Here is a 27,809-nt window from a genome sequence, read left to right on the forward strand (position 1 = left end):
TTTATTTGATGTCTGCAGCCTGTACCAAGGTGTCTATACAGACATTAAATGGTCAGAGGCCAGCAATTAATCTGTGAAATTCCATAAAGTATACCCAATATATAAACTTAATGACTTAGCTGAACATGATAAAAGGAGCAGGAAGGTTGGGATTTAGCTGAACAGAAGAGTTTGTAAAAAGCAAAATCTTTTTTGATATGGATATAGTGGTGAGGGTTAAAACTGGTCAGAGATGGATCGAAATTTGGTCAGTTCAGCAGGGAAGGGCCGAATATTGATCCATCTATAGCTGTTCCGGCTCAACAGAAGTTCATCTAATGATCATGAAAAATCTTCAACAGGACACACATGACAAAAGAAATCTGTCAGAATTTTTAACCCTTTCCTACTGTATGCAATACTAGAAAAAGGCCAAACAGTGTTAGCAACAAGCAAACATGCAAATACATTTAGCCTGTATTTGCTGGCCTACTAAATAAGGCACTAAAAAGGCACTGCTGGTATCTGACGGGTTATGTCCTATACCTGGTGTTCTGTAGTGACATTGTAGCCAATGGCAGAAACCACAGAGTATAGCACAGCCATACATCTGACATACCTGGAAGTACCATATACCAGTGTAGTTTGTAGCTTTTTAAGAGAGAATATTTGATTTACTGCCCACTGGAAAGGTAAGTAATAAACATTTTCCTTGACTGTAAGTGATTTTATTGGCTTAGTAACAGGGTCTTTCTAATTTTCTGAGGAAACATTTTATATTATGCCAATATAACCCATTAAGCACATATTTCTTTAAAAACCAATATCATATAAATGTTGTTTGAAAATCCTTTTCTAGTTATGCGCACTGCCCATCTTCCTAACGTTTCTTTTTCTTTTATATTTAGAGCCGTATGGCGGAAAGCCTTCGTCTGTTCGACTCTATCTGCAACAACAATTGGTTCATAAACACTTCTCTTATCCTGTTCCTCAACAAAAAGGACCTGCTAGCTGAGAAGATCCGACGCATCCCTCTCACCGTCTGCTTTCCTGATTATAAGGGACAGAACACGTATGAGGAAGCAGCAGTCTATATTCAGCGCCAGTTTGAGGACTTGAATCGCAATAAGGAGACCAAGGAGATTTATTCACACTTCACCTGCGCTACGGACACCAGCAACATTCAGTTTGTTTTTGACGCAGTGACAGATGTTATTATCCAGAACAATCTTAAATACATTGGCCTGTGCTAAGCAATTCTCCTGGAGCCAGCACAGCAAACAGGGCATGTCCTCAAACACGAGAGCACATGTCAAGGGGAAAAAGTAAACACTTACAAAGGGTGAGGTTATACACAGAGGTTCCCCACATACTGCACTGATAAGTCCACAGTGAACCCCTCACCCACACAAACTCTTCATTCTGACAGTGGAAGATTATGGCTGGGTTTCTTCAACGCTGATAACATGTCTGATAATCCTGTATCGGACCAAGAATAGGGCCCATGTTCTTTGCTCCCTGTATTCAGTATGTGTGGTGTGCGTGTGCGTGGATGTAACTTGTGCTCGACTGATGTCTGATATGGAAATTTTCTGAAGATCTCTGGGTCTCCTGGAGATGTTCTGGCTGCCCAGGGGGGATTTAAGTTGTGTCAGGTAAGGAGCGGTCACTGTCAGAAAGGATGCTTTAATGCCAGCACCGAACAAAGAAAAAAAAAAATAACTGTTTTGTATTATTCCAGCTATGCCTGGCACCTCGTATATGTGCCAAACCTACACAGGGTACGACAGTTTAGTGAAATTTGAATGTTGTTGTATACTTGCAATGTACAGCTGCAATACAAGCTATGCTTATTTGAGTGCAGGGAACTCCGTTCAAACCAAGGTGACAATCACAGTTCTCAAATTCCTAAAAAGGACCCCAGTTTAAAGGGGATTTCTGCTTTGCCTGGAAATCCCCCCCCCCCCCACCTTTGTTTCCATGGGAGCAGAAGCTGTAATGCCTATGTTCGCCTGATACTGTGGCACGCTCATACCATGAAGTGGCTGCTTGAAGGAATAGGCTGCTGTAAACCATACACACAATAGCATCCCTGTAGTTGACTAGTTAAAGATGGAGGTCTGTGAGAGGTGGTGAAACCTCTGAGTTTTAGGGCCCGTTCACACCAGATCCATTGGCAGCCTTGCCCAGTGCAGCTCCAACACATAGTCAAGGCAAAAAGCCTTGTTCTCTATCGTGGCAGTTCACAACCATAATGCTGCAGTGCTGTGTGCTAAAAAACAACAGTACTGCATGCAGTACTTTGTTCAGTGCAGCGTGGTGCAACCTAATCTACTGCGTCACGTTCTAACAACGCTTCCTTCACATCACATACCAACGGCCATGTAGTAGTGCATACTGCTAGTGTTAATAAGCTAGTGTATGGAGGAGTCTTGGGTAAATATTAAAAAACTGTAAATCCTCTTTAGGAAACGCATCTTCTTTGGGCCTTTACAAAATCTATATCATGTACATACCATTCCAAAATGCAGTAGCTATCTTTCTCTCTATACTTCAAGAAAATCTGTTGATTGCTTCCCTAATGTCAGGTGCTTTGAAATCAATGGCCTATGATAGGTCTCTAACATTACAAAAAGAGACGTGAAGAGATTAAATACAACAAAGTCCAGCATAGGGGACTTTAAAACGGAGTTCCACCCAAAAATAGGAACTCCGTTTTTAACAGGTCCTCTTTCCCACTTCCGAAGACAGGCCGCGGCCCAATTTATCGGAAGTTCGGCCCCCCCTCCTCCTTCCCCCACCACGGGGCCAGTTAGAAAATGCAGCGCGCTTCACGCATGCGCAGTAGGGTACCAGGAGAAAAGCCGAAAGTCTTCACTGCCTGGTTCCCCTACCAGGAATGGTGGCAACGGCACCTGGGAGTCGATTTGGAGATCGGCTGGGGTGCTGCAATGGCGGGCTCCCTGGACAGGTAAGGTAAATATTAAAAGTCAGCAGCTACAGTATTTGTAGCCACTGACTTTTATTTTTTTTCACCCAAGCTGGGCCTACTCTTTAATCTGTGTTTGCCTTACTCATGTAAAATACAATGTGTTGGCTAATAAATATGAATTGCATAATTTATGTCTTCAACATGAAATGCAATCAATTGCCCATCCATTACAGCCATTGATTCTAATATACAAACCACTTTATATAAATTAGCTACTAAAATAGTCCACAAATGTACATGTACAAATTAGTGCACTTTGACAGATCTTGATATATCTGAATCTGAGTGTAATTATTGACTGTTAAAGCGGAGGTCCGCCCACCGCTGCAAAAATTAAAAGCCAGCAGCTGCACATACTGCAGCTGTTGACTTTTAATAATTGGACACTTACCTGTCTGGAGTCCAGTGATGTTGGCACTGCAGCTGATTTTTACATCAGCTGTCGGATGCATGCCACCTCCACTGCGAGTAAGAGAACCCAGCAGTGAAGCCTTATGACTTCACGCCGGGAACCCTACTGCACATGCGCGAAGCTCTGTTCCTCTCTCCTATTGGCCCGGCGGCCAGGGAAGGAGGAGAAGGGAGCCCGGGCGGTGACATCAATACCCGCGGTTGAGGTCCCCCCCGAAAGGTGCCAAATGTGGCACCAGAGGGGGGGGTGCAGTGAGCGGAAGTTGGCCGATCCTGGTTCAGGCACACATCTGCTAATTGGCTGCTCTTAATGGGAACAACCGATAAGACAGTTTGTAAAACTAGTCCTGATTATTGCATCTCCCAACAAACTTAAAGTGGAACTAAACCCATCGATTTAATGATTTCAAGAAAAAAAGTTACATTTTCGGCATGCAGGGAATGCTAACTGTCACATTTGCTTGTGTTCTCAATTAAACTGTCAACCCATCAAATGGGTGGTGTCATAACTGATTACACCATGGCAACTGCAGATCAAACGGAGGCTAAGATGGCAGCTTCCTTGACTGAAAAACAATAGGAGGGTTTAGTTCATCTTTAAAGCTTATTTACAAGATTAAGGGCTTGTACACTTCAGGTTCATTGAATTTTGTTTTTTACACACCACCGCACATGTATGAGGTAAACAGGGCACATAAAAAAAACAATTGTTTGCTATGTGCCATTCACACTATACATGAACAGCTTAATGGATATTAACATATGGCATAGCACCAATTAAAATACTGCTACAGTGTGAATCCAGCCTGAATAGCACACCACAGAATGGAATATAGCTCAGTGAGTGCACCAGGCAGTATTTTTTAGTACTCTCCTGCACAAATACTACAGTTTTAAAGGGAACCTGGGCTGAGAGAAATAGTAGGCTGCCATTGTTGACCTGTCCTTCCAAAAATGCTAGTTGCCTGCACATCACACTGATCCTTTCATTTAATCCCTTTCGCAGATTCAGAAAATATATGAAGATCAGATGTTCTGACTTACTACAGTTGTTTAAATGATATGCTGCATGATAGTCAACTCACTAACCATTGTCAGAAGGAGGCCAGACCCATATATTTTTCTCAACACACGTTTCCTTTTTAGGTTCCATTCACTGTAAAACAGCCCTTCCATATAAGATGACAGTTACTCAGCCATGGTCAGGTTGGGCAACAATCACATAAAAAATACATACAGTGGGGGAAAAAAAAATATTTGATTGTTTCTTTATAAGTGTCTGTAATGGGCTACAAGACCATCACCAAGAAGCCTGGTGAGAAGAAGACAACTGTTGGAGCAATTATTCACAAATGGAAGAAATACAAAATAATCATCAATCACCCTCGGTCTGGAGCTCCGTGCAAGATTTCTCCTCATGGGGTAAGGATGATCATGAGAAAAGTGAGGGATCAGCCCAGAACTACATGGGAGGAGCTTGTGAATGATCTCAAGGCAGTTGGGACCACAGTCAACAAACAATCCATTGGTAACACAATATGCCGCCATGGATTAAAATCCTGCAGTGCCCACAAGGTCCCCCTCCTCAAGAAGGCACATGTACAGGCCCATCTGAAGTTTGCCAATGAGCACCTAAATGATTCAGAGAAGGATTGGGAGAAAGTCCTGTGGTCAGATGAGACCAAAATTTAGCTGTTTGGCATTAACTTGACTGGTCATGTTTGGAGGAAGAAAAATGAGGACTATGACCCTAAAAACATCATCCCTACAGTCAAGCACGGAGGTGAAAACATTATGCTTTGGGGCTGTTTCTCTGCTAAATGTACAGGCTGACTTTGTCACATGGATGGGGCCATGTATTGTAAAATCTTGGATGGGAACATTCTTCTCTCAGCCAGAACACTGAAGATGGGGTGTGGATGGGTCTTCCAGCATGACCCAAAACATACCATCAAGGCAACAAAGGAGTGGCTCAAGAAGCATATTAAAGTCATGGAGTGGCCTAGCCAGTCCCGAGACCTTAATCCTATAGAACATTTTTGGAGAGAGCTGAAATTTCGAGTTGCCAAGGGACAACCAAGAAACCTTAAGGATTTAGAGAGAAGATCTGTAAAGAAGAGTGGACCAAAATCCCTCCTGGGATGTGTGCAAACCTGGTAACCAAGTGCAAGAAACGTCTTACCTCTGTGCTTGCTTTCTCCGCCAAGTACTAAGTCATGTTTTGCTTGGGGATCAAATACCTATTTTACTCACTGAACTTAAAGTGGAAGTAAACCCATCGATTTCAAAAAACGGCATGCCAGGAATGCTGACTGCACATTGTCTGTGCGCTCAACCAAACTGTCAAACCACCCAATGGCTGGTGTCATAACGGATCAGATGTGCAGCACCGTGGCAGCTGAAGATTAAACAGAGGTAAAGATGGCAGCTTCCATGGATGAAAACGTTAGAGGAGTTTACTTCCACTTTAAACTCAGTTTAAAACATCTCTATCATTTGTGACATTTTTGGTTGACATTCGGTCTCTATCATTTAAAATACACCTATGATTAAAGGTATAGACCCTTCATCTCGTTGTAAGTCGGCAAACTTACAGAATCTGCAAGGGATCAAATAATGTTTTCCTCCACTGTATAATTAAAGCTGGCTGGCATCTGTTGGGGGGGGGGGGGAGACATTGCTAGAAAACCAGTTCCTAATGTTCCCTGCTGAAATACCTGTCAACATCTACAATGTTAATTTCTTCCCCGTTGATGAGCACGAATGGTCTGATGGTGCATGAAAGGCCAACCACCTTATGAATTGATAGACACCTTTAGGTGTTGTCAGGGCTGTATTTTGACTTTATGCACCATTTTGTATTACTTCTATCATGCTATTAGAAAAAAAATAATGATGGAATGTGCTGTGGAAAATAATGCATTGCTTAATATGCAATACAGACCAATAAAAAAACAGAAAAGAGAGATAGATTGATGTTTACATAGTGAGCCTAATGACTCTTTTCTAAATCTCCAGCATTTACTTTCCCCCAGAGTTCGTTGGCTGAAGTTAGCCACAAATGCCCAGATGTGGCCAGGACAGAGAAACAAAATACCCCCCCCCCCCAAAACAATCACAGTTGGTAAAATTCAAGGCTAGGTTTTGCTCCTCTTACTGTGCTGCCCTAGGAACTGGTTTACCTGTGCCATTATGATAAATACAGGCCTGGGTGTTGTAAAGTAAATAAGAATTCCATGTTTTTTCATAAATGGTGTGGTAAGAATGGTAGGTAATAGGAATTCTTAAAAAAGATGCTACTGCATCAGGACTATAACATGCATAGTTGCAAAACGCGATGACAACTTCTCTTAAAAGTAGGCTGCAATGGTAAGTAAAACTTACATTTAGGTTGTTCCATCGCCATCTGCAAAATTAGAAAGATGATCTTAAAGCCTCTTTTGCAGCTGCTAACCATTGCAAGTATACATATAACAGCTAGAATGCAAATTTAAGTCTTTTTTTTTATTTTTAATCCTGTTCCTTGCTGATCTTTGTAGACTACCTGACAGTATCATCAACAGAGCCCGTCCTTTACAATTGGGCTTTATTATTAAGGTTAAACTCCTTGACTCAAGGAAACCTCTGTCACCATGGCTGATGACGCAGGGATGGGGCAACACTGGAGCAAACAGGCTCCCGCTGACGATTCTCCATACAACACATAACTAATTTTTTCTTCTGCCAAGCCCTGCACGTTTTTTTAAGATAAAAAGCAGAACATTTTTAGGACATTTTCAAAGAAGTGCTTGATTATTTATGTTTGTAAAGAAACAAAAAATACACTGGAAACAAATATAACACTGGCTATTTATTTTGCAAAAAAAAGAGAAGGAAAATTAAAAGAAACTTTCAGCTTTGAGTATTTACACTGACGAGGACTTTCTGTGCTAATAAAAAAAAAAAAACATTCTGGGCAAGTCTGCCATTTTTGTTTTCTTTAAACTGGAGTAGTGCGGTATTAAAGAAGCATCAATGGAGCAATATGAACAATAAAGTTGCCTTTTTTATGGTAACGGGCGCTAAAGGGTTTGGCCTGAAATGCATTGGCCTACCATAGAGATGCAGAGTTCCCCTATTCTAAGGAAGCTGGGCCGCTAATTCTGGATGTCTGTGTGAAGTGTGTGTAAATAAGTTGAGACTGTGTAAAGCACATCCACTTAGTATGTAAATGATTCCCCTTACAGCTTCATGTGTACCCCAATTCACTTGGTGTCCTCCTGAGAACACAATACCCCTAAATACAGTGTATGACTCCTCTGCCAAGGGCTCAATTCCTCAGGGTCTGTGAGGCCTGCAACACACTACGTACCTGCTACACGGCTTTGCCAGAGTGCCTTGCAGGCTTCTTTGCCCCTGAAGGCTGATGACACTACGATTTCAAAAATAAATCTCTACTGGCGAAAGGGAAATAAAGGTTCTGAATGGATCATTTGTGGGTTTTTTTTTTCTGTTTATGGAAAAGGAATGTTTTTTTTTCAGCAAGCACTTGCATGGTTTATCTACAGATCCTTAAGCTGGCCTTACAGCAGTAGATATTTGTTCAAAAACTCACATTTTTAGAACATTTGTTTGATTATCTAATGCCCCGTACACACAATCGGATTTTCTGTCGGAAAAAACTGGGATGGTTTTTCCGACGGAATTCGCTTGGCTTGGCTTGCATACACACGGTCACACAAAAGTTCTCTGAACTTTCAACGTCAAGAACGTGGTGACGTACAACAATACGACGACTCGAGAAAATGAAGTTCAGTGCTTCCGAGCATGCATCGAATTGTTTATGAACATGCGTAGGAATTTTGCGCGTTGGCATTTGTACAGACGATCGGAATTTCCTGACCAAAAAAATAGAGAACCTGCTCTCAAGTCCATTGAAGTATATACGCGGTTGGAATTTCCAACCAAAAGCTCACATCTGACTTTTGCTGGGGGAATTTCCTATCGTGTATACGGGCATAAGAGTTAAAGGGGCCATTTCAACAATCGCTTTCAAGCAGAGGGAGCGAAAAAATTAAAGCATAAGGATGGAAAGTTTGTATCAAATATAATGGTAATGAATAGGTGTCTTTTCCATAAGTTGGCTCCCGTCTGAGAAAAAAAGTAATATGGGCATAAACTTGGCAAAGTGCAGATTGTCAATTGAAAATCGAAACATTGACAAGGTACTTTAATGAAGTTGCTAGAAATTAGTCGAGTCCTTGAAAGCACAATCGATCGCTTGCAAGAACGATTTTAATCCCTTCTCATCTAAGCGTTTGAACGAAAGTCTACAGGTGTAAGGCCAGCCTAACCTGAAAATTCTGACAAAGTCAGTGGAGTCTAAGATGACTGGTAAGTTTACTGCAGTTCTTTTATGCCTGAAGAATAGCAGGGTGGATATTTATTCAAAGACCAGAGCTTACCCAGGGTGAACTCTTGCAGTAGAGGGGGCACTATTGATAAGTATACCTTGCTGGGGGTGGGCTACCACTGACCCCCCTCCTAACTGTCATTTTTATTCATTTATTATAATTTTTTTTCTATTTCTGTCTATAGCTTTATTAAAAAGATTTCACCCTACTTCCTGCTCCAGTGGCACTGTAGTCACTGAAACAGGAATTAAAATGTTACTAAACCTACCCCAGTAAACAGTCTGTATATGCAGTAAAGCATGCTTGTTATACTCACTGTAGAACCTAAATTGTTAATCCTCTGCATTGTGTAAAAAGGCTGTTTAATCCTGTCTTTTCTGATTCTCTCCATCTTCCACTGTCCCCAATCCATCTCCAGATAGAACAGAGCCTTGGGGGCACTCTGCACATGTTCAGTTTGGTGTGTAGTGCTAGAGAGTTTTTTTTTCTGGGAGGGTGCATGTAATCAGCACTGTCCAGACAGAGGGTCAGGGGTCATGCAGCCTCATAGGACAGGCAGAGGAGAATGAAAACTCTTACAAGCTTTAACCAGTGCTTGGCTGGACACTGATAGAAGTCACAAAACTGCTATATATTGCTGATGAGAAAAGTTTTTTTCCTGAATTTTTTAGTTTGTTTGCGCCCCCCAAAATTTTTGGAGCACCAGCCGCCACTGGGTTAGCGCCCCGCTCCCGCCAGTAAAGCGCCCTGTGCCCCAGTGTGAAAGGGGTCTTATAGAAGTCACAAGACTGCTATATACTGCAGATGAGAAAAGGTATTTAGCAGTTTATACTTACTAAAATAATTGCATTTCCATGTTCTGTGTACTGTGGAAGACCAGATATAGCTAATGCAGGGTCCTGGGTTTAGTAACAGATCGGGATATAACAAGGATAGAAGACTTTTTTCTTGGGTGAGCAGTTGACAGTTTTTTGTTTGTTTTTTTGCACATTACGGCTTGTTTCCACGTATAATGTTTTAGGGCAGCCCAACAATTTAAATGGACTGCCCTATGAGCAAGAAATGTGGAAAAAAAGGTTCCAGCACAATTTTGAAAACCAAAACACATAGCACTGTGGGACCAAGCGCTTTGTCAGGCACGAACACGTCCACGTTTGCTAGATGCATGGGAACGCTATTAAAAATGGATTGCACCTGCGGGGCTCTGCAAAAGCTGTGTTGCCAACCTACCAAATTGGAATTTATTAACGCTGCACCCAAAATTTACTGGCACAGCCAAATCTTTACTGACATTTCCAGAAGTTACAAAATTTGTTTTAAGTGAAAATGTCAGTATTTATGCTACAAACAAGTATAATATGCAATTAGCACTGTGATTTAAGGTAGATATTAAGGCAAAAAAACTTTTCTTATTTTATTTTTGATATAGTAAGTAAGTAGCTCAGGTACAGGACTCAGGAGGGTAAGGAAACAGAATAGGTAGGCACACAAACGTTTTCACAATGACACTGACAGCCATGTGTAGAAGCACAGATGATGATGGCCCTTCACCGACACGACATGTCCCCTCCCGAGTCAAAGTGACAGTCTCTGTCCACGCCAGGTAGTCCTTCAGTCCAAACAGCACTGACAGTCCCTTTCCCAACCTGCTTTGCTCCTGTCCCGCAGACCCACATGCCCTGCTCCGGTCCCTTGCACCATGACATCACAAGGCACACGCTCAGGCACCGCCTCCACCAGACCACGCCCCCCCCCCTGCCAGTCCTGCCTGAACACCCAGGCACTTGAATGGTCTCGGCTGGCTCCGGACTGGAACTGTACAGTTTGGAGCCGAGCATCACAGCCATATTTTTAACTGGCAACCTTTTCCTTTTACTGGCAAGAGAAAAGTGCTCGGGTTTTACTGGCTGCCAGTAAAAAAACATGGTTCTTGTATTTAGACAATATTTGCTTATCCAGAAGTTCAGCTTTGACCACTCTGATTATATTTTACTAGCAGTGCCCACTTTTACATTCTGCCCAACAAACCAAATAATAGATTAGCTGGGAAATAAAGGAATAATAAAAGAAGTTTGTAACCTTTTCTCCCAGGAATAACAAGATGTATTTTTTCCGTCTAACAACCAATAATGATCATGGTAATCACAGTTCTATTTAATCCACAGTAAGCAGATTTCAGATCAGTTAAGTACTAATTTGCCTTCTCTTTGTCTTCTAACAAGCCTGTTAATGTTCAAAGGATGATATGTAAGCATCTAACCTCTGGGTGTTCTGTTGTTTCCCCACTTCTCTCCTGCTTTCCCACAATGCCCTGCTACCACTCCAGAGAGGCTGCCTATCTCATTGTGTGCAGCATTCTGTCTGGCCTCTTCTAAACTGTTTGGACAACTTGTTAAGCAGCGCAGAGGGCATCATGAAACAAGTGCTTTGTGCACACTGCACAGTAATTTGCAGTCTGTCTGCATGCCTCTGCATTATGGAGCAGAAGAATGGAGGGGGTGGCAAGTCTCGCATTTTTTTCAGCTGCCCCTGAACTCTCCTCTGTTATCTTATCGGTACATGTACACAGGGTCATTTATAGACATTTCTAGGCGGTTGATTGAGAAGCATTTTTGGAATGCAAAAAATTGGGTTTAGGTGGATGTTCAGAGGCATTTGAAACTGCAAACGCCTGTAACAGCTTGTAAACGCTGCTAAACGTGGTAACTCGCGTTTAGCGGCATTTCGTTTACAGACGTTTTTCATTTTAGAATGTAAACGCTGCTAAACAGACGTTTTTAGAAGCCGGTTTCTAGCTGTCAAGTTAAATCGTTCAGGAGAGGTTAAACAATGTCCCGTGTACGTGAAGCCTTAGATGAGGTCAACAAGCTATCAATTTTACAGATACTACATACATGCTTGTCAAATGAAGGATTTTTGAAGTATACATATGTTACATATACCGTATTTATCGGCATATGACATGGGTCGGCGTATAACACGCAACCCAAGTTTAGGATGGAAGTTTTAGGAAAAAAACTTTTAGGAGGGAAGTTTAAGGTAAAAAACTTACATTTTAAATGTCCATCAATGCAGCCTTATCAGTGTCCATCTGCAGCCTTCCCCAGTGTCCATCTGCAGCCTTCCCCAGTGGCCATCTGCAGCCTTGCACAGTGTCCATCTGCAACCTTCCCCAGTGGCCATCTGCAGCCTTGCACAGTGTCCATCTGCAACCTTCCCCAGTGTCCATCTGCAACCTTCCCCAGTGTCCATCTGCAGCCTTCCCCAGTGTCCATCTGCAGCCTTGCCCAAAATTGCAGCATGATGGGTTTTTAAATTTAGCACCGCCAAGATACACAGATGTCGTGTGTATTCGGCTCCTCCTCGCTGTCTCTGAGGGCAATAGGAGCACCACCAAGATATACTGAGCCGAGCCAAGTGTACTGTGTACTCGGCTCCGCTCGCAGTCACACCGCGTTCCGCCCCTTGGCCCAGCTGCTATGATGGACACAACACCGGTCCAATGATGGGACGTAAAGGCTAGGAGGTGGGACTGGGCGTGACTACGAGCAGAGCCGAGCCTAGCTGAGTACACAGTACACTCGGCTCGGTCAATGTCTCCGGCGCTCCTCTTGCCCTCACAGACAGCAGGCATCGGCGTATAACACGCACCCACGATTTGCCCCTGATTTTAAGGGGAAAAAGGTGTGTGTTATATGCCGATGAATACGGTACTTAATATTCATATTTACAAAAGGGATTGCACCTGCAGGGCTCTGCAAAAGGGCAACAGGTTTTGGTGAAGTGTGGGAAACACGTGGTTTTGCATGTATTCCCTTACCCCACCTGGTGTGATTGTGCCCTTAGTCCTTCCTTAAATGTAAACTCCGGGCAAAAAACTTTCAGTTAAATATTTTCTTTTCTAACTACAAGGGATATAACCCCAAATGCACTAAAAATCACATATCTTTTATTTAAAGAATACATATAAAAACATTTACACCTTTAAAAGACCTCCAAAAAAGCTAAATATATATAAAAAATATATATATATAAATATATATTACATCCACAGAGAGAATGTTACCCTATACATGCAATCCAGCTACAGGTATCTATATATATATATATACACATACACATACACACTATATTACCACAAGTATTGGGACACCTGCCTTTACACGCACATGAACTTTAATGGCATGACAGTCTTAGTCCATAGGGTTCAATATTGCATTGGCTCACCCTTTGCAGCTATAACAGCTTCAACTCCTCTGGGAAGGCTGTCCACAAGGTTTAGGAGTGTGTCTATGGGGAAAGTTTGACCATTCAAGAAGCGTATTTGTAAGGTCAGGTACTGATGTGGACGAGAAGACCTGTCACGCAGTCTCTGCTCTAATTTATCTCAAAGGTGTTCTATGGGGTTGAGGTCAGGACTTTGTTCAGGCCAGTCACATTTCTCCACCCCAAACTTGCTCAACCATGTCTTTATGGACCTTGCTTTGTGCACGTGTGCGGAGTCATGTTGGAACAGGAAGGGGCCATCCCCAAACTGTTCCCACAAAGTTGGGAGAATTAAATTGTCCAAAATGTCTTGGTATGCCGACACCTTTAAGAGGCCCCTTCACTGGAACTAAGGGGCCAAGCCCAACCCCTGAAAGACAACCTCACTCCATAATCTCCCCTCCACCAAATGATTTGGACCAGTGCACAATGCAAGGTCCATAAAGATGGACCTTAAAGATGGATGAGTGAGTTTGGGGTGGAGGAACCTAACTGGCCTGCATAGAATCCTGACCTCAACCCAACAAAACACCTTTGAGATGAATTAGAGTGGAGACTGTGAGCCAGGCCTTCTCGTCCAACATCAGTGCCTGACCTCACAAATGGGCTTCTGGAAGAATGGTCAAACATTCCCATAGACACACTCCTAAACCTCTTGGACAGCCTACCCAGAAGAGTTGAAACTGTTAGGCCGCGTACACACGGGCGGACTGTTCGCTCAACTTTGTCCGCTGAACAGTGTTTCAGCGGACAGTCCGCTCGTGTGTGGGGCTTCAGCGGACAGTTTCAGCGGACAGTTTGACGAACAAAGTTTTTCGGAAATTCCGAAAAACTGTCCGCTGAAACTTGGTTTGAGCGGACAGTCCGCCCGTGTGTAGGCCACTTTCGAAATGAGCAAACTGTTCCCGCTCGGAGGAAAGTCTGCTCATTTCGAGCGCGTCTCCAGGTAGGCGGGGCCCGCGAGGGAGACGTCGCGGGCCCCGCCGCCTGGTATGGACTTAAAGGGGAACCCCAACGCCGAAAAAAATCGGCGTGGGGGTCCCCCCAAAGTCCACAACAGACCCTTGTCCGAGCACGCTACCCGGCCGGCCAGGAAAGGGGGGCGAGCGAGCGCGCCCCCCCTCCCGAGCCGTACCAGGCCGCGTGCCCTCAACATGGGGGGTGCCTTGGGGAAGGGGGGGCCGCGCGGCCCCCCCACCCCAAAGCACCTTGTCCTCATGTTGATGAGGACAAGGGCCTCTTCCCGACAACCCTGGCCGTTGGTTGTCGGGGTCTGCGGGCGGGGGGCTTATCGGAATCCGGGAGCCCCCTTTAATAAGGGGGCCCCGGATACCGGCCCCCCACCCTATGTGAATGAGTATGGGGTACAATGTACCCCTACCCATTCACCTGTAAAATAAAAGTACCCAAAAAAAAAACACAACACACGAGATAAAATATTTTATTGCACCGCTCCGGGGGTCTTCCGTCTTCGGGGGTCTTCTCGCCGGACTCCTCCGCTATCTTCTTGTAGCTCTTTTGCTAGCGGAGGAGTCTGGCTTTCTTCCTCCCCGCCGCCGGCCTCTTCTCCCGACTTCGGGGGTCTTGTCCCCCTCTTCGGTTCTTCTGCCGGGCCACCGCGCCTTCTTATAGCTCTTTTACAGGCGGTGGCCCGGTCTTCTGTCGCCGCGGCCTTCCGTTCTTCTGCCGGGCCACCGCGCCTTCTTATAGCTCTTTTACAGGCGGTGGCCCGGTCTTCTGTCGCCGCTGTCGCCTTCCGGTCGCCTTCCGTTCTTCTTCTTCTTCTTGTTCTTCTTCTTCTCCTCCAGGAGATGTTGACACGTCGCTCTCTCCGGCCGGAATGCCAGAGCCGCGCTGTGCGGCCACTTATATAGTGACAATGGGGCGGTGTCACATGGTATATGTCACATGGGTTGGTCACATGGTGACCCCGCCCCTTACGATGTCATAGTCCCCATGTGACATCAACCCATGTGACCAACCCATGTGACATATACCATGTGACACCGCCCCATTGTCACTATATAAGTGGCCGCACAGCGCGGCTCTGGCATTCCGGCCGGAGAGAGCGACGTGTCAACATCTCCTGGAGAAGAAGAACAAGAAGAAGAACAAGAAGAAGAACGGAAGGCGACCGGAAGGCGGCAGCGGCGACAGAAGACCGGGCCACCGCCTGTAAAAGAGCTATAAGAAGGCGCGGTGGCCCGGCAGAAGAACCGAAGAGGGGGACAAGACCCCCGAAGTCGGGAGAAGAGGCCGGCGGCGGGGAGGAAGAAAGCCGGACTCCTCCGCTAGCAAAAGAGCTACAAGAAGATAGCGGAGGAGTCCGGCGAGAAGACCCCCGAAGACGGAAGACCCCCGGAGCTGTGCAATAAAATATTTTATCTCGTGTGTTGTGTTTTTTTTTTGGGTACTTTTATTTTACAGGTGAATGGGTAGGGGTACATTGTACCCCATACTCATTCACATAGGGTGGGGGGCCGGTATCCGGGGGCCGCCTTATTAAAGGGGGCTCCCGGATTCCGATAAGCCCCCCGCCCGCAGACCCCGACAACCAACGGCCAGGGTTGTCGGGAAGAGGCCCTTGTCCTCATCAACATGGGGACAAGGTGCTTTGGGGTGGGGGGGCCGCGCGGCCCCCCCTTCCCCAAGGCACCCCCCATGTTGAGGGCACACGGCCTGGTACGGCTCGGGAGGGGGGGCGCGCTCGCTCGCCCCCCTTTCCTGGCCGGCCGGGTAGCGTGCTCGGACAAGGGTCTGTTGTAGACTTTGGGGGGACCCCCACGCCGATTTTTTTCGGCGTTGGGGTTCCCCTTTAAGTACATTCCAGGCGGCGGAGCCCGCGACGTCTCCGTCGTGGGCCCCGCCTACCTGCACACGCGCTCGAAATGAGCGGACTGTTGCCTCGTGTGTGGGCGAGTCCGTTCATTTCAAAAGTTGCGCGGACTTAGTACGACGAACAAAGTTTGCCGTATTTGTCCGCTCAAAAAGTGCCGTGTGTGGGCGTGTTCGTTCATTCAAAAGTTTGAGCGGACTGTTTGACGAACTTAGTTTCGGCAGACAGTCCCCGCGTGTGTACGCGGCCTTATAGCTGCCAACTGAATACTGTTCATGTTGAATAAGTTCATGTGTGTGTGTAAAGGTGGGTGTCCCAATACTTTTGGTAATATAGTGTATTTATATATATATGTGTATATATATGTGTATATATATATTTAGTATCTCACAAAAGTGAGTACGCCCCTCACTTTTTTGTAAATATTTTATTATATCTTTTCATGTGACAACACTGAAGAAATGACACTTTGCTACAATGTAAAGTAGTGAGTGTAGAGCTTGTATAACAGTGTAAATTTGCTGTCCCCTCAAAATAACTCAACACACAGCCATTAATGTCTAAACCACATGCAACAAAAGTGAGTACACCCCTAAGTGAAAATGTCCAAATTGGGCCCAAAGTGTCAATATTTTGTGTGGCCATCATTATTTTCCAGCACTGCCTTAACCCTCTTGGGCATGGAGTTCACCAGAGCTTCACAGGTTGCCACTGGAGTCCTCTTCCACTCCTCCATGACAACATCACGGAGCTGGTGGATTTTGGAGACCTTGCACTCCTCCGCCTTCCGTTTGAGCATGCCCCACAGGTGCTCAATAGGGTTTAGGTCTGGAGACATGCTTGGCCAGTCCATCACCTTTACCCTCAGCTTCTTTAGCAAGGCAGTGGTCATCTTGGAGGTGTGTTTGGGGTCTTTATCATATTGGAATACTGCCCTGTGGCCCAGTCACCGAAGGGAGGAGATCATGCTCTGCTTCAGTATGTCACAGAACATGTTGGTATTCCTGGTTCCCTCAATGAACTGTAGCTCTCCAGTTCCAGCAACACTCATGCAGCCCCAGACCATGACACTCCCACCACCATGCTTGACTGTAGGCAAGACACACTTGTCTTTGTACTCTTCACCTGGTTGCCACCACACACGCCTGACACCATCTGAACCAAATATCTTTATTTTGGTCTCATCAGACCACAGGACATGGTTCCAGTAATCCAAGTCCTTAGGCTGCTTGTCTTCAGCAAACTGTTTGTAGGCTTTCTTGTGCATCATCATTAGAAGAGGCTTCCTTCTGGGACGACAGCCATGCAGACCAATTTGATGCAGTGTGTGATGTATGATCTGAACACTGACAGGCTCACCCCTTCAACCTCTGCAGCAATGCTGGCAGCACTCATATGTCTATTTCACAAGACAACTTCTTTGGTCGACCATGGAGAGGCCTGTTCTGAGTGGAACCTGTCCTGTTAAACTGCTGCATGGTCTTGGCCACTCTGCTCCAGCTCAGTTTAAGGGTCCTGGCAATCTTCTTATAGCCTAGGCCAGTGATGGCAAACCTTGGCACCCCAGATGCTTTGGAACTGCATTTCCCATTATGTTCATGCACTCTGCAGTGTAGTTGAGCATCTAGGGAAATGTTGTTCCAAAACATCTGGGGTGGCAAGGTTCGCCATGACTGGCCTAGGCCATCTTGATGTATAGCAACAATTCTTTTTTCAGATCCTCGGAGAGTTCTTTGCCATGAGGTGGCATGTTGAACTTCCAGTGACCAGTATGAAAGAGTGAGAGCGATAACACCAAATTTGATACACCTGCTCCCCATTCACACCTGAGACCTTGTAACACTAATAAGTCGCATGACATCAGGGAGGGAAAATGGCTAATTGGGCCCAATTTGGATATTTTCACTTAGGAGTGTACTCACTTTTGTTGCCAGCAGTTTAGACATTAATGGCTGTGTGTTGAGTTATTTTGAGGGGACAGCAAATTTACTGTTATACAAGCTGTACACTCACTACTTTGCCTTGTAGCAACGTGTAATTTCTTCAGTGTTGTCACATGAAAATATATAATTAAATATTTACAAAAATGTATGGGGTGTACTCACTTTTGAGAGATACTGTATATTCTATGATATACATCAAAGGACTATCAATTACAGAATATGCCACAGGTTTTAGATGGATGATGACTGTAGTTATAATTATAAAGTGTTTCACAGATGGCCTCTGCTTCTTTAGACAGAAATGATAATAATCACATAAAACGTACATTATGTCATTCCCGCTATGGGCCTAACCAGATCCCATGGGACTGCAGGGATCAGATGGACTGGATCATGTAAGATCCCTAGGGAACCCGCTTACTCACTCTCTCCCTTTCACACTAACAGTGCAGGTAAAAGAATGACCTAGGCCTTCAATTATTCAGAATAACTGAAGGCCACGGTTATTCTGTGCCTGTGCCACCGCTGCCTACAAATAATGTTTACAGCTCGGCCCTATATTCACTAGACAGCAACAAGATGGAACACCGCAAATCATTTCTACTCCTTGGGAAACAACACTGCATGCCCACATAGAGAGCAACACGACAAACAGCAGTATACAATTGGCTGCTTTTCCTTGGTTTGCAGGGCTGGTGGGCTCCTTAATAACTCATCCACATAAAATTGGCTCTCTGGAAGCTGTATGCACCGCATCGCACACAGCAGCAGTGACTGAGACCCCCTGAAGCCCTTGGAGCAGCCTTTCTCAACCTTTTCAACATAGAGGAACCCTTGAAATAGTTCTCTGGTCTCGGGGGAACCCCTGCTAAAAATGAGAACTCTACAACTCATGATACATTAGTGTGATGGAAAGTGGGAAGAATGGTCCTTACACTTGTGGTGATTGGGAAGAATTACCCCCTTACATATAGCTAAAAAGATTAATGCTGTCAGTGGGAACTTATCTGAGAGGGAGAAATTGCCCAATACTGAAGGAAACCCTAGCAACCTATGGAGGAACTCTAGGGTTCCACGGAACCCTTGGTTGAGAATCGCTGCCTTGGAGAGTACCTAAGACGGTCAGTAGGTCTTGTGTTGGATTAGGTTTCTGCAGACAAGAAGTGTGTCTGCTTTAATGCCCTACAATGAAAATTTGAAGCCGCACAGCGAGGAGAAGAAAAATTTACTGCACAGTTTTTCGTTAGAGAATCACAGGTAGAAGAAGATAGGACAGAAACGGGTGATGCTGGAGTTCTTCTTTAATCATAAGCATACAGCAGTGTTTTTGATTAATCCTTTGTCTGAAAGCAAAAAAGATACTACATTTGCCAGTTTGCAGAATTGTATATTGAACAAAGATCTGCCACCCCTGCACATAAAGGCCCCAAACCCCCAGTGGTCCCTGCATTTTTAGACAGATAGGGGTTGATTTACTAAAACTGGAGAGTGCAAAATCTGGCGCGGCTCTGCACAGAAATCAATAAGCTTTTTTGGTCAAAGCCTAATGGAAAAAACTGAAGCTAGAAGCTGATTGGGTACCATGCCCGGCTGCACCAGATTTTGCACTCTTCAGTCTTGTCTTATCATATCAACCCCTTATTATATATGCTACAAAAGATCTGAAAGTCCTGTAGCCCCTTTAACTCTGCTTCTTGCCTTCTCATTCCTGTGACACAATAAGTTATGGACCTTTCCCATAGAAAGTAGGATAACCATTTTCCCCCAGAGTACAAAAGTTAATTACCACTTCTTCTTCAGTAGGCATGTTCCCTTTGTTTAGTGGCCATTGGTTATGGGCAGAAAATCCATTTTTGGAAAATCCATTTTGTGTTACCTCATCCAGGGCCGACATTAATATTGATTGGACCCTGGGCAAAAATGTTCTTGGGCTCAAATGCAATTTCACTCTCCACCTGCTCTGAGACATACAATAAATAGCAGCTAGACTTAAAATCAGTTTACTGTATCAGATCAGGCAGCAATTGTGATTGGTTTCCAGGAGTTACAGCATATCATTACTGCTTACTGACTGGTTGCTAGAGGTTACAGCACACATTGCAGCTCACTGATTAGTTGCTAGAGCTTACAGCAAATGATTTCTGCTTGTTAATTGGTTGATAGAGATTACTGTACAGTAATACTGCTCACTGATTGGTTACTAGAGGTTACAGCACATCATCTCTTCACTGCAGGGAAGCATGATATACATATGACTGCCACCTTTATTTACATATCAATGCTGCGGCCCACAGCTATTTACTTAGTAATTCCGCCGCTATTTACATATGGATGACGGTTATTTACATGTAAACACAGGGTCCGCAGGTGAGTCATCTGTACACAACATTATGGCAGAGCTGGGCAGCATTAGTACCATCACTTCACACTGATATCTCGGGACACATCACAGGACTAAAACTTTAAGGGACTAGGGAATTTAAACTGGGATAGTTGGCAAGTATGAGGCAGCTGCCTTGGGCCCCACAACAATGACAGGGCCCAGGGCAGCTTCCCCTTTTGCACTGCCTTAAAGATGGCCCTGACCCCATCAGTCTTTCTGTCTAAAGCTGGGATCTGTGTAATCTGCCATCAAATCACTGGCTAAATGACATTCCACACAGTGTAATAAATGTCTGACTATAAGCATCTTGCAGTCAAAGTTCTTTCACCGGAGTAATGATAAAAAGGTTGAAAAAGTGTCCAACAGGAGAAAAGCAAACACACTGAAAAATGATAATTTAATACCAAGCATGTGTCCCAAGAAATGTACATGTATTCCCTACATTGATAGCGGGCTTCGTTCTAAGGTAAGTATTTCAAGTAAGTATTTCATAATGGTTTTGTCTTACAGGTTTCTTTTTTTTTTTTCTTGGGGTTTGCAACTTTAAAACTATCCAACCCCCGGCAACTAGCATTTTCAAAATGAGGTCATCAATGGCAACCTTTGTAATTCTCTCATCATGATAGATCTAGGCCTCATGCACACTGGACGTGTTTTTAGCGGCTCCGAGGGCCGCCTGGTGCTTTTTTTTCCCTGCCTCTAAACACCCCTGCATGTTAGCCTGTGTCCACACACACAACCGCTTTTGGAGGAGTTTAGTGGCAAAGGATTTTAGTAGCAGGAAAAAAACCACTGCCAGTGTTTCCAGAAGCTGCAGAGTTTTAACAGAAAAAACACTTGATACTTCTAAACGTATCTAAACACGTGTTATGCCGCGTACACACGATAGGAAATTCGGCCAGCAAAAGACCGATGAGAGCTTTTGGCCAGAAAATGTGACCATGTGTATGCTCCATCTGACTTTTGCTGGCCGAATTCCCGCCAGCAAAACATTGAGAGCAGGTTCTCAATTTTTTGGTCGGAAAAAATTTGATTGGAAATTCCGATCGTCTAGCAATTCCGACGCGCAAAATTCCTACACATGCTCGGAAACAATTCAACGCATGCTCGGAAGCGAACTGTCACATTTGCTTGTGCTGGCAACCAAACTGTCAAACCATCAAATGGCTGGTGTCCTAACTGATCACATGTGCAGCATCATGAAAACGATAGAGTTGTTTAGTTCCACTTTAAAGCAAAAATAAACCCACTGATTTAACTGTTTCCCAAAATGGTTACATGCAATGCCTGCCTGGAATGATAACTGTTATGCCGCGTACACACGACTGGACTTTTCGGCAAACTAGCTCCAACAGCGGACTTTCATCGGAGTTCCGACTGACTATCCGAACAAACGGACTTGGCCACACACGAACGGACTCAGTCTTGAATGTGATGACGTAAGACGGGACTAAAAAAGGAAGTTCAATAGTCAGTAGCCAATAGCTTCCCTTGCGTCGTATTTGGTCCGTCGGACCAGCACACGATTTTAGTCCATCGGAATTGAGTCCGTCAGATAGATTTGAAACATGTTCTGTTTCTAGGTCTAATCCCTTCGGACCTAGTCCAGTCGAGTGTACGCAGCATTACAGTTACTAGTGTGCTTATGTTAGCTCTCAACCAAAATGTCAAGCCATCAAATGGCTTGTGTCATAGCTGATCACGTGTGTAGCACCACAGCAACTGTAGCTTTTATTGAGGCTAAGATGGCAGCTTTCCTGGCTGTAAATGATAGTAGGGTTTAGTTCCTCTTTAGAGTGAAGCTCCATCCAAAAGGGGAAGCTCCACTTGTCTGCTTCCTCCCCTCCTCCGCTTCCACTTTTGGCACCTTTTGGAGGGGTGGAAGAGAGGGTACCTGGTTTTGACAGAGGTTTTGAAGTTTGGTCCCCCCCTCCTTCCTTCGTAAATGGCCCCTTCACAAAATGCAGCACGATTCGCATCATGCGCATCATGCGCAGTAGGCAATCAGTTGTGAAGCCGCAAGGCTTCACTTCCAGTTTAGAGCAGGAGTAGAGTGCTACTACTCAATATGATCAGAGGATTATTTAGAGCTGAACAGTAGTGAACAAGGCCTGCAAGGCTGAAACCCGGTTACTGCTGTTTGTGTATTTTATGGAGAATCAATACATTTTGAAGACTTTAACCCCTTGCCAACCAGCCACCGTCATTTTACTACGGCAGGTCGGCACGTTCCCACGAACCGTCGTAGCTATACGTTGGCTTGCGGGATCGGGATAGCAGGCACGCGCTGCACTGCGGGGTTGCTGATGCTCGTGGGCGACGGTTGCGATGACCGTCTGCCACGAGCGATCCCTTTGCTGTTCTGAGAGGAGAGACAGATCGGGTGTTCCTATTAGCTAGAAACCACGATCTGTCACTTCCTCTAGTCAATTCCCTCCCCCTTCAGTTAGAAACACGTAGCAGGGAACAAAGTTAACCCCTTGATCACCCTTTCCCTGCCAGTGAAATTTTTACAGTACATTTCCCTGCCAGTGAAATTTTTACAGTACATTTTTATAGCACTGATTGCTGTATAAATGCCAATGGTCCCAAAAATGTGTCAAAAGTGTCCGACGTGTCCGCCATAATGTCGCAGTCCTGATAAAATCGCAGATTGCCGCCATTACTAGTAAAAATAATAATAATAAAAATGCTATAAATCTATGCTCTATTTTGTAGACGCTATAACTTTTGCGCAAACAAATCAATATACGCTTATTGCGTTTTGTTTTTTTACCAAAAATATGTAGAAGAATACATATTGGCCTAAACTGAGAAAAAATTTGCTTTAAAAAAAAAATGAGGAAATTTATTATAGCAAAAAGTACAATATATTGAGTTTTTTTTTCAAAATTGTCGCTACTTTTTTGTTTATAGCGCAAAAAAATAAAAACCACAGAGGCGATTAAATACAACCAAAAGAAAGCTTTATTTGTGGGGAAAAAAGGACGTAAATTTTGTTTGGGTGCAGCGTGCACGACCGCGCAATTGTCAGTTAAAGCGCCAAAGTGACGAATTGCAAAAAATAGTTCTTCCGGGGGTGAAGTGGTTAAAGAACAAGCAAGGAGTTGCGGACCATCTTTTCTCATGTTTATTGCCGGTTTCCCTTAGCCAAGATAGCGGTGCCAGCACCCAAGAGCCGATTCATGACATGGCTCGGATGCCTGCACAGGTAAGTGCCCTAATAGTAAAAGTCAGCAGCTACAGTATTTTTTGGGGGGAGGGCAAAACTCCTGTTTAAGATGGAGAGTATATTGCAATGAACTCCTCTGTTAACAGAGAAGTGTGGGAAACGAAAAAAACAATCATGCATAATTATAAGATATATAAATATAGCGCTCGCAAACATATGTGAGAAAAAAAATTCTATATAAGGTGAACCAACATAAAGTCGAAGAACAAATCCCTGAAAGTGCTCCAATCCAAAGTGAATAAAAACTTCAGGTGCAAAACACCCCCCTTAAGACTCTTAAGGGGTGTTGTACACCTGAAGTTTTAATTCACTTTGGATTGGAGCACTTTCAGGGATTTGTTCTTCGACTTTATGTTGGTTCACCTTATATAGAATTTTTTTTCTCACATATGTTTGCGAGCGCTGTATTTATATATCTTATGGTTTTCAAGAGATTAGCACTTTGTGTATAGCAGCTGCAATTGTATTCACATCATTGATTTTGTTACATCATCAGTGCGAGTTTATATTTAGTTTATATACATTTTTCAAAATCATGCATAATTACCTCTATGGTGAGTATGTCTCCTGCTGGCTCTAAGCCCGAGAACTGAGCAATCACATGACTGCTGATCACTCAGTTCTCTGGTCTGCTCTGACCAGAGAGCGTTGACTTTCAGTCACCGCTCTCTGCTCTGCCCCTCCAACGCTCATGGGAGTGGCTGGCTCAGGCTCTCAATGGAGAACTGAGAGGCTGAGCCAGCTACCGGTCAGGCATCTGGGTGGATCTGAAACTCAACATTATTGTTGGGATACATCCAGAAACTGAAATGCCTCTGTAATGTTTAGCCCGCTGTTGGCTGATTCTGGGTCACACAAGTGCAAATGTATGTGCACGCCTGTGACCCACATGAAAAGTATGACCAAACAAGCTTTGGCCATACTTCTCTTATGCCATGTACACACGAGCGGAATGTCCGACAGAAAAAGTCAGACGGGAGCTTTTCATCATATATTCCGATGTGTATGCCTCACCTGACTTTTTACGTCGAAAATTCTGACGGACCTAGAAATAGAACATGTTCTAAATATTTTTGACGGAACCAATTGCTATCGGGAAAAGCTCTCGTCTGTATGCTGTTCGGACAGACCAAAAACGACTCATGCTCTGAAACATGTACGAGACGGAAGCTATTGGCTACTGGCTATTGAACTTCCTTTTTCTAGTCCCGTCGTACGTGTTGTATGTCACTGCATTCTGCAGCAAATCTTGTTAATAGGAAGGAAGATAGGTATATTGCATTGACAGTTACCACTTAGAATGATAGCAAGCATGCTCCAGCAAATGTTCCCAATAAGAAGAATGGTAAGTATATTGCAGTGACAGTTGCCACTTTGATGCCGCGTACACATGACCTGACTTTCCGGCAGACTAGGTCCAACGAAATCAGTCCGTCGGGCAATCCGATCGTGTGGGCTAATCCAATTGTTTTTCATTTAAAAAATCAGACGGACCTAGAAATAGAACATGTTTCAAATCTGTCCGATGGACTCAATTCCTATCGGGGGGGAAAACCGTTCGTCTGTATGCTGGTCCGACAGACCAAATACGACGCAAGGAAAGCTATTGGCTACTGGCTATTGAACTTCCTTTTTTAGTCCTGTCTTATGTCATCACGTTCAAAACGAACAGATGTTCGAATGGACTTAGTCCGGTCGTGTGTGGCCAAGTACGTTCGTTCGGAAGTCCATCAGAACTGCGCCAAAAAGTCAGTCAGGAAGACCGTCGGACCTAGTCTGTCGGAAAGTCCGGTCGTGTGTACGCGGCATAAGCATAACTAGACCCTCCTATCCTTTATAGCTAAGGCAGCTGCAATCTTAGCCTCTGTATGATCTGCAGTTACCATGATAACGCACATATGATCAGGTATGATACAAGCCATTTGATAGATTAACAGCTTGGTTGACAGCAAAAACAAATGTGGTATCATTCACAGCATCCCTTAAATCTAACTGTTTTGGAATCGCTAGTTCTGCTTTAAAATAATGGTAAGCATAATGTAGAAAATAAGAAGGATGGTAGGTATATTGCAGTGGCAGTTGCCACTTAGAAGGATGGTAAGCATGGTGCAGTGAAAGTCTTCAATAAGAAAGATGGTCGATATATTGCAGCTTCTATTTTTTGTTGTGCATTATTAAAAAAATAATGGTAATCCTGAGTATCTGTGCTCACTTAGGGCTGGCGAAAGGGTTGCAGTATATCTCCTTGTCGCTATTACTAAGTATAGAAGCTAGTCAGGAATTTCTTGTCCTTAGTACATTATCACAATGGTGCCACATTGAGCTTCCTATTAACAATTGTGATAACAAGACTCATGCAGAAATAGACTAGTACACTTTATTAGCTTATTTATGAAAAATGTGTATGTTCTGCTGTAAAAGCCTGCCTGGGACTTGTCCCAGGGTTCTTCTGTACTCCTGCCGCAGAGAAACAGATGGAATATTATTACTAATATGCTTCTAAATGGTCAGGCCTCCAAAAAACAGACAAATTATCAGGCAATGCCACCTAGTGGAATTATTCTGCCACTACTCCTAAAGCCAAGCTCTACCTAATAGTACAATGCTGTTTTTGTTATAGGGACAGATACAATGTAGTATAATTTCATTATGTCACTGGGGAAGTTTCCCTGGGACCTGTACCAGAAAGTCCCTGGCAGATTGGCTGGGATTGCAGTGTATCACCTCGCTTTGCAATCTCTAATGATGAGCTAGTCTGTGGTCAGACAAGGGGATGTCTGGACCGGTGCTCAGCCTTTAAAGTAGATCTGTTAAAAGTTGAACATGGAGGGTGCCATTGCTAATCCATAGCTCCAAACTGTCCCTGATTTCGAGGGACATTCCCTGATTTGGTGTCCCACTTAACTCCTCATTTGTCCCTCATTTTTGTCTGATCTATAAAGATGTATATAAAATGCACTTTTTATCTATCAAAAACTGTTTCCCAGTGCTAAACCTTTCATCTGATTTCTAAATTGCTGCACTTGCAAATTACAAAGGCCAGTATAAAGGAATAGTAGCGGTAAAAAAAAAGCACTCGTGGGTTTAACCAATTTTGTTTTTTTTTACAATTCTCCTTTAAGGGTTCATGGTATAGGGAGTGTCCTATGCCTGAATACTTTTACTGATAGGTGTCCCTCATTCCCATCTCAAAAAGTTGGGAGCTATGCTAATCTCCTAAAAATGCTAGTTGATTATCTGTTATGCTGACTCTCTGCCTTAATGTTTTCTGAGGCCCAGAGGAGGTATGCAGGTCAGAGAACTTGGGGATCAATCACACCATTTCATGTTGATGGGCTAATAGGCTTCTTTGGGCATCAAAACGCACAAAAAAATGCATGAACCATTCTGACAGCACACCACTCTGTAACAAAGGTTCTACACTTTGCAGAATGAATGGCACCACATTACAACAACATAAAAAATGCATGTTTCCACAAACATTACTGAGTCACAATAGTGATAATAGGCTCTTAAAGAAAAGAGGGCCAGTGTCTTAAAAAATATTGAATCCATCCAATCATCATGGATAACATTTTCAGAAGAACGATTAGGCAATAAGGCTACTTTCACATTGAAGCTTTGCGGGCTCTGGGGGTCAAGTGGCGCTTTACTGTAGTTTTAGCAATGGTATTCATCCGCTAGCAGGGCGGTTTTAACCCCTGCTAGCGGCCGAAAAAGGGTTAAAACAGTGGCGCTTTGCAGACGGGATTGCAGAGCTGCCCCTTTGTTTTCAATGGGAAGGTGCGCTTTAGGAGCAGTAAATACACCGCTCCTACAGCGCTCCAAAGATTCGGCATGCAGGACTTTTTTGACCGTCCTGAAAGTGCACCGCTCCAGTGTGAAAGCCCTTAGAGACAAGAGCGGCTGTTTCAGGGTGCTTTGCAGGTGCTATTTTTAGCGCTGTAGCGCCTGCAAAGTGCCTCAGTGTGAACGGGGCCTAAAGGTTTCCTAACTTCTCCTATGGCAGTGATTTGTGCTGAAAAAATACACAAGCTCCCGTTGCTGATTTCTCCATTTGTGAAAATGAGTTGCCTGGTTCTCAAGCTCCTCTACTGGCTTTAATATTTTCACTGACCTGGAAAAAAAGATCAACAATTTTGACTTCCCTGACTTCTCTGAATACTTGTTCCAGGTCAGCGACAAAGAAAATCAACTAAAGAAGGCAACTAACATTTTCAGAAGGAGGTCAGTAATAGCAGTTTACATCTTTGTCTTATGCCCCATACACACGATCGGACTTTCCGACAACAAAACCGTGGATTTTTGTTGGAAGGTTGTTGGCTCCAACTTGTCTTGCATACACACGGTCACACAAATGTTGGCCAACAATAA

At 44.1% G+C, this 27,809-nt stretch overlaps 2 protein-coding genes across 3 annotated transcripts in view; one reads left to right on the forward strand and one right to left on the reverse strand.

Moving 5' to 3' along the window:
• Positions 1-7,850, forward strand: part of GNAZ (G protein subunit alpha z) — a 212,095-nt gene extending 204,245 nt beyond the window's left edge. Inside the window, exon 3 of the mRNA XM_077461527.1 lies at positions 888-7,850. Coding sequence (XP_077317653.1) covers positions 888-1,232 — 345 coding nt within the window. The 3' untranslated portion in view covers positions 1,233-7,850. The remainder of the gene's footprint in view (positions 1-887) is intronic.
• The window catches only part of RSPH14 (radial spoke head 14 homolog), a 362,664-nt gene that overhangs the window by 295,327 nt on the left and 39,528 nt on the right, over positions 1-27,809 (reverse strand). The gene's annotated exons all lie outside the window — the stretch shown is intronic.

This window comes from Lithobates pipiens, unplaced genomic scaffold, assembly GCF_037356315.1.
Source record: "Lithobates pipiens isolate NorthernLeopardFrog02 unplaced genomic scaffold, aLitPip1_a1.2 Scaffold_3, whole genome shotgun sequence".
Lineage (NCBI taxonomy): Eukaryota > Metazoa > Chordata > Amphibia > Anura > Ranidae > Lithobates > Lithobates pipiens.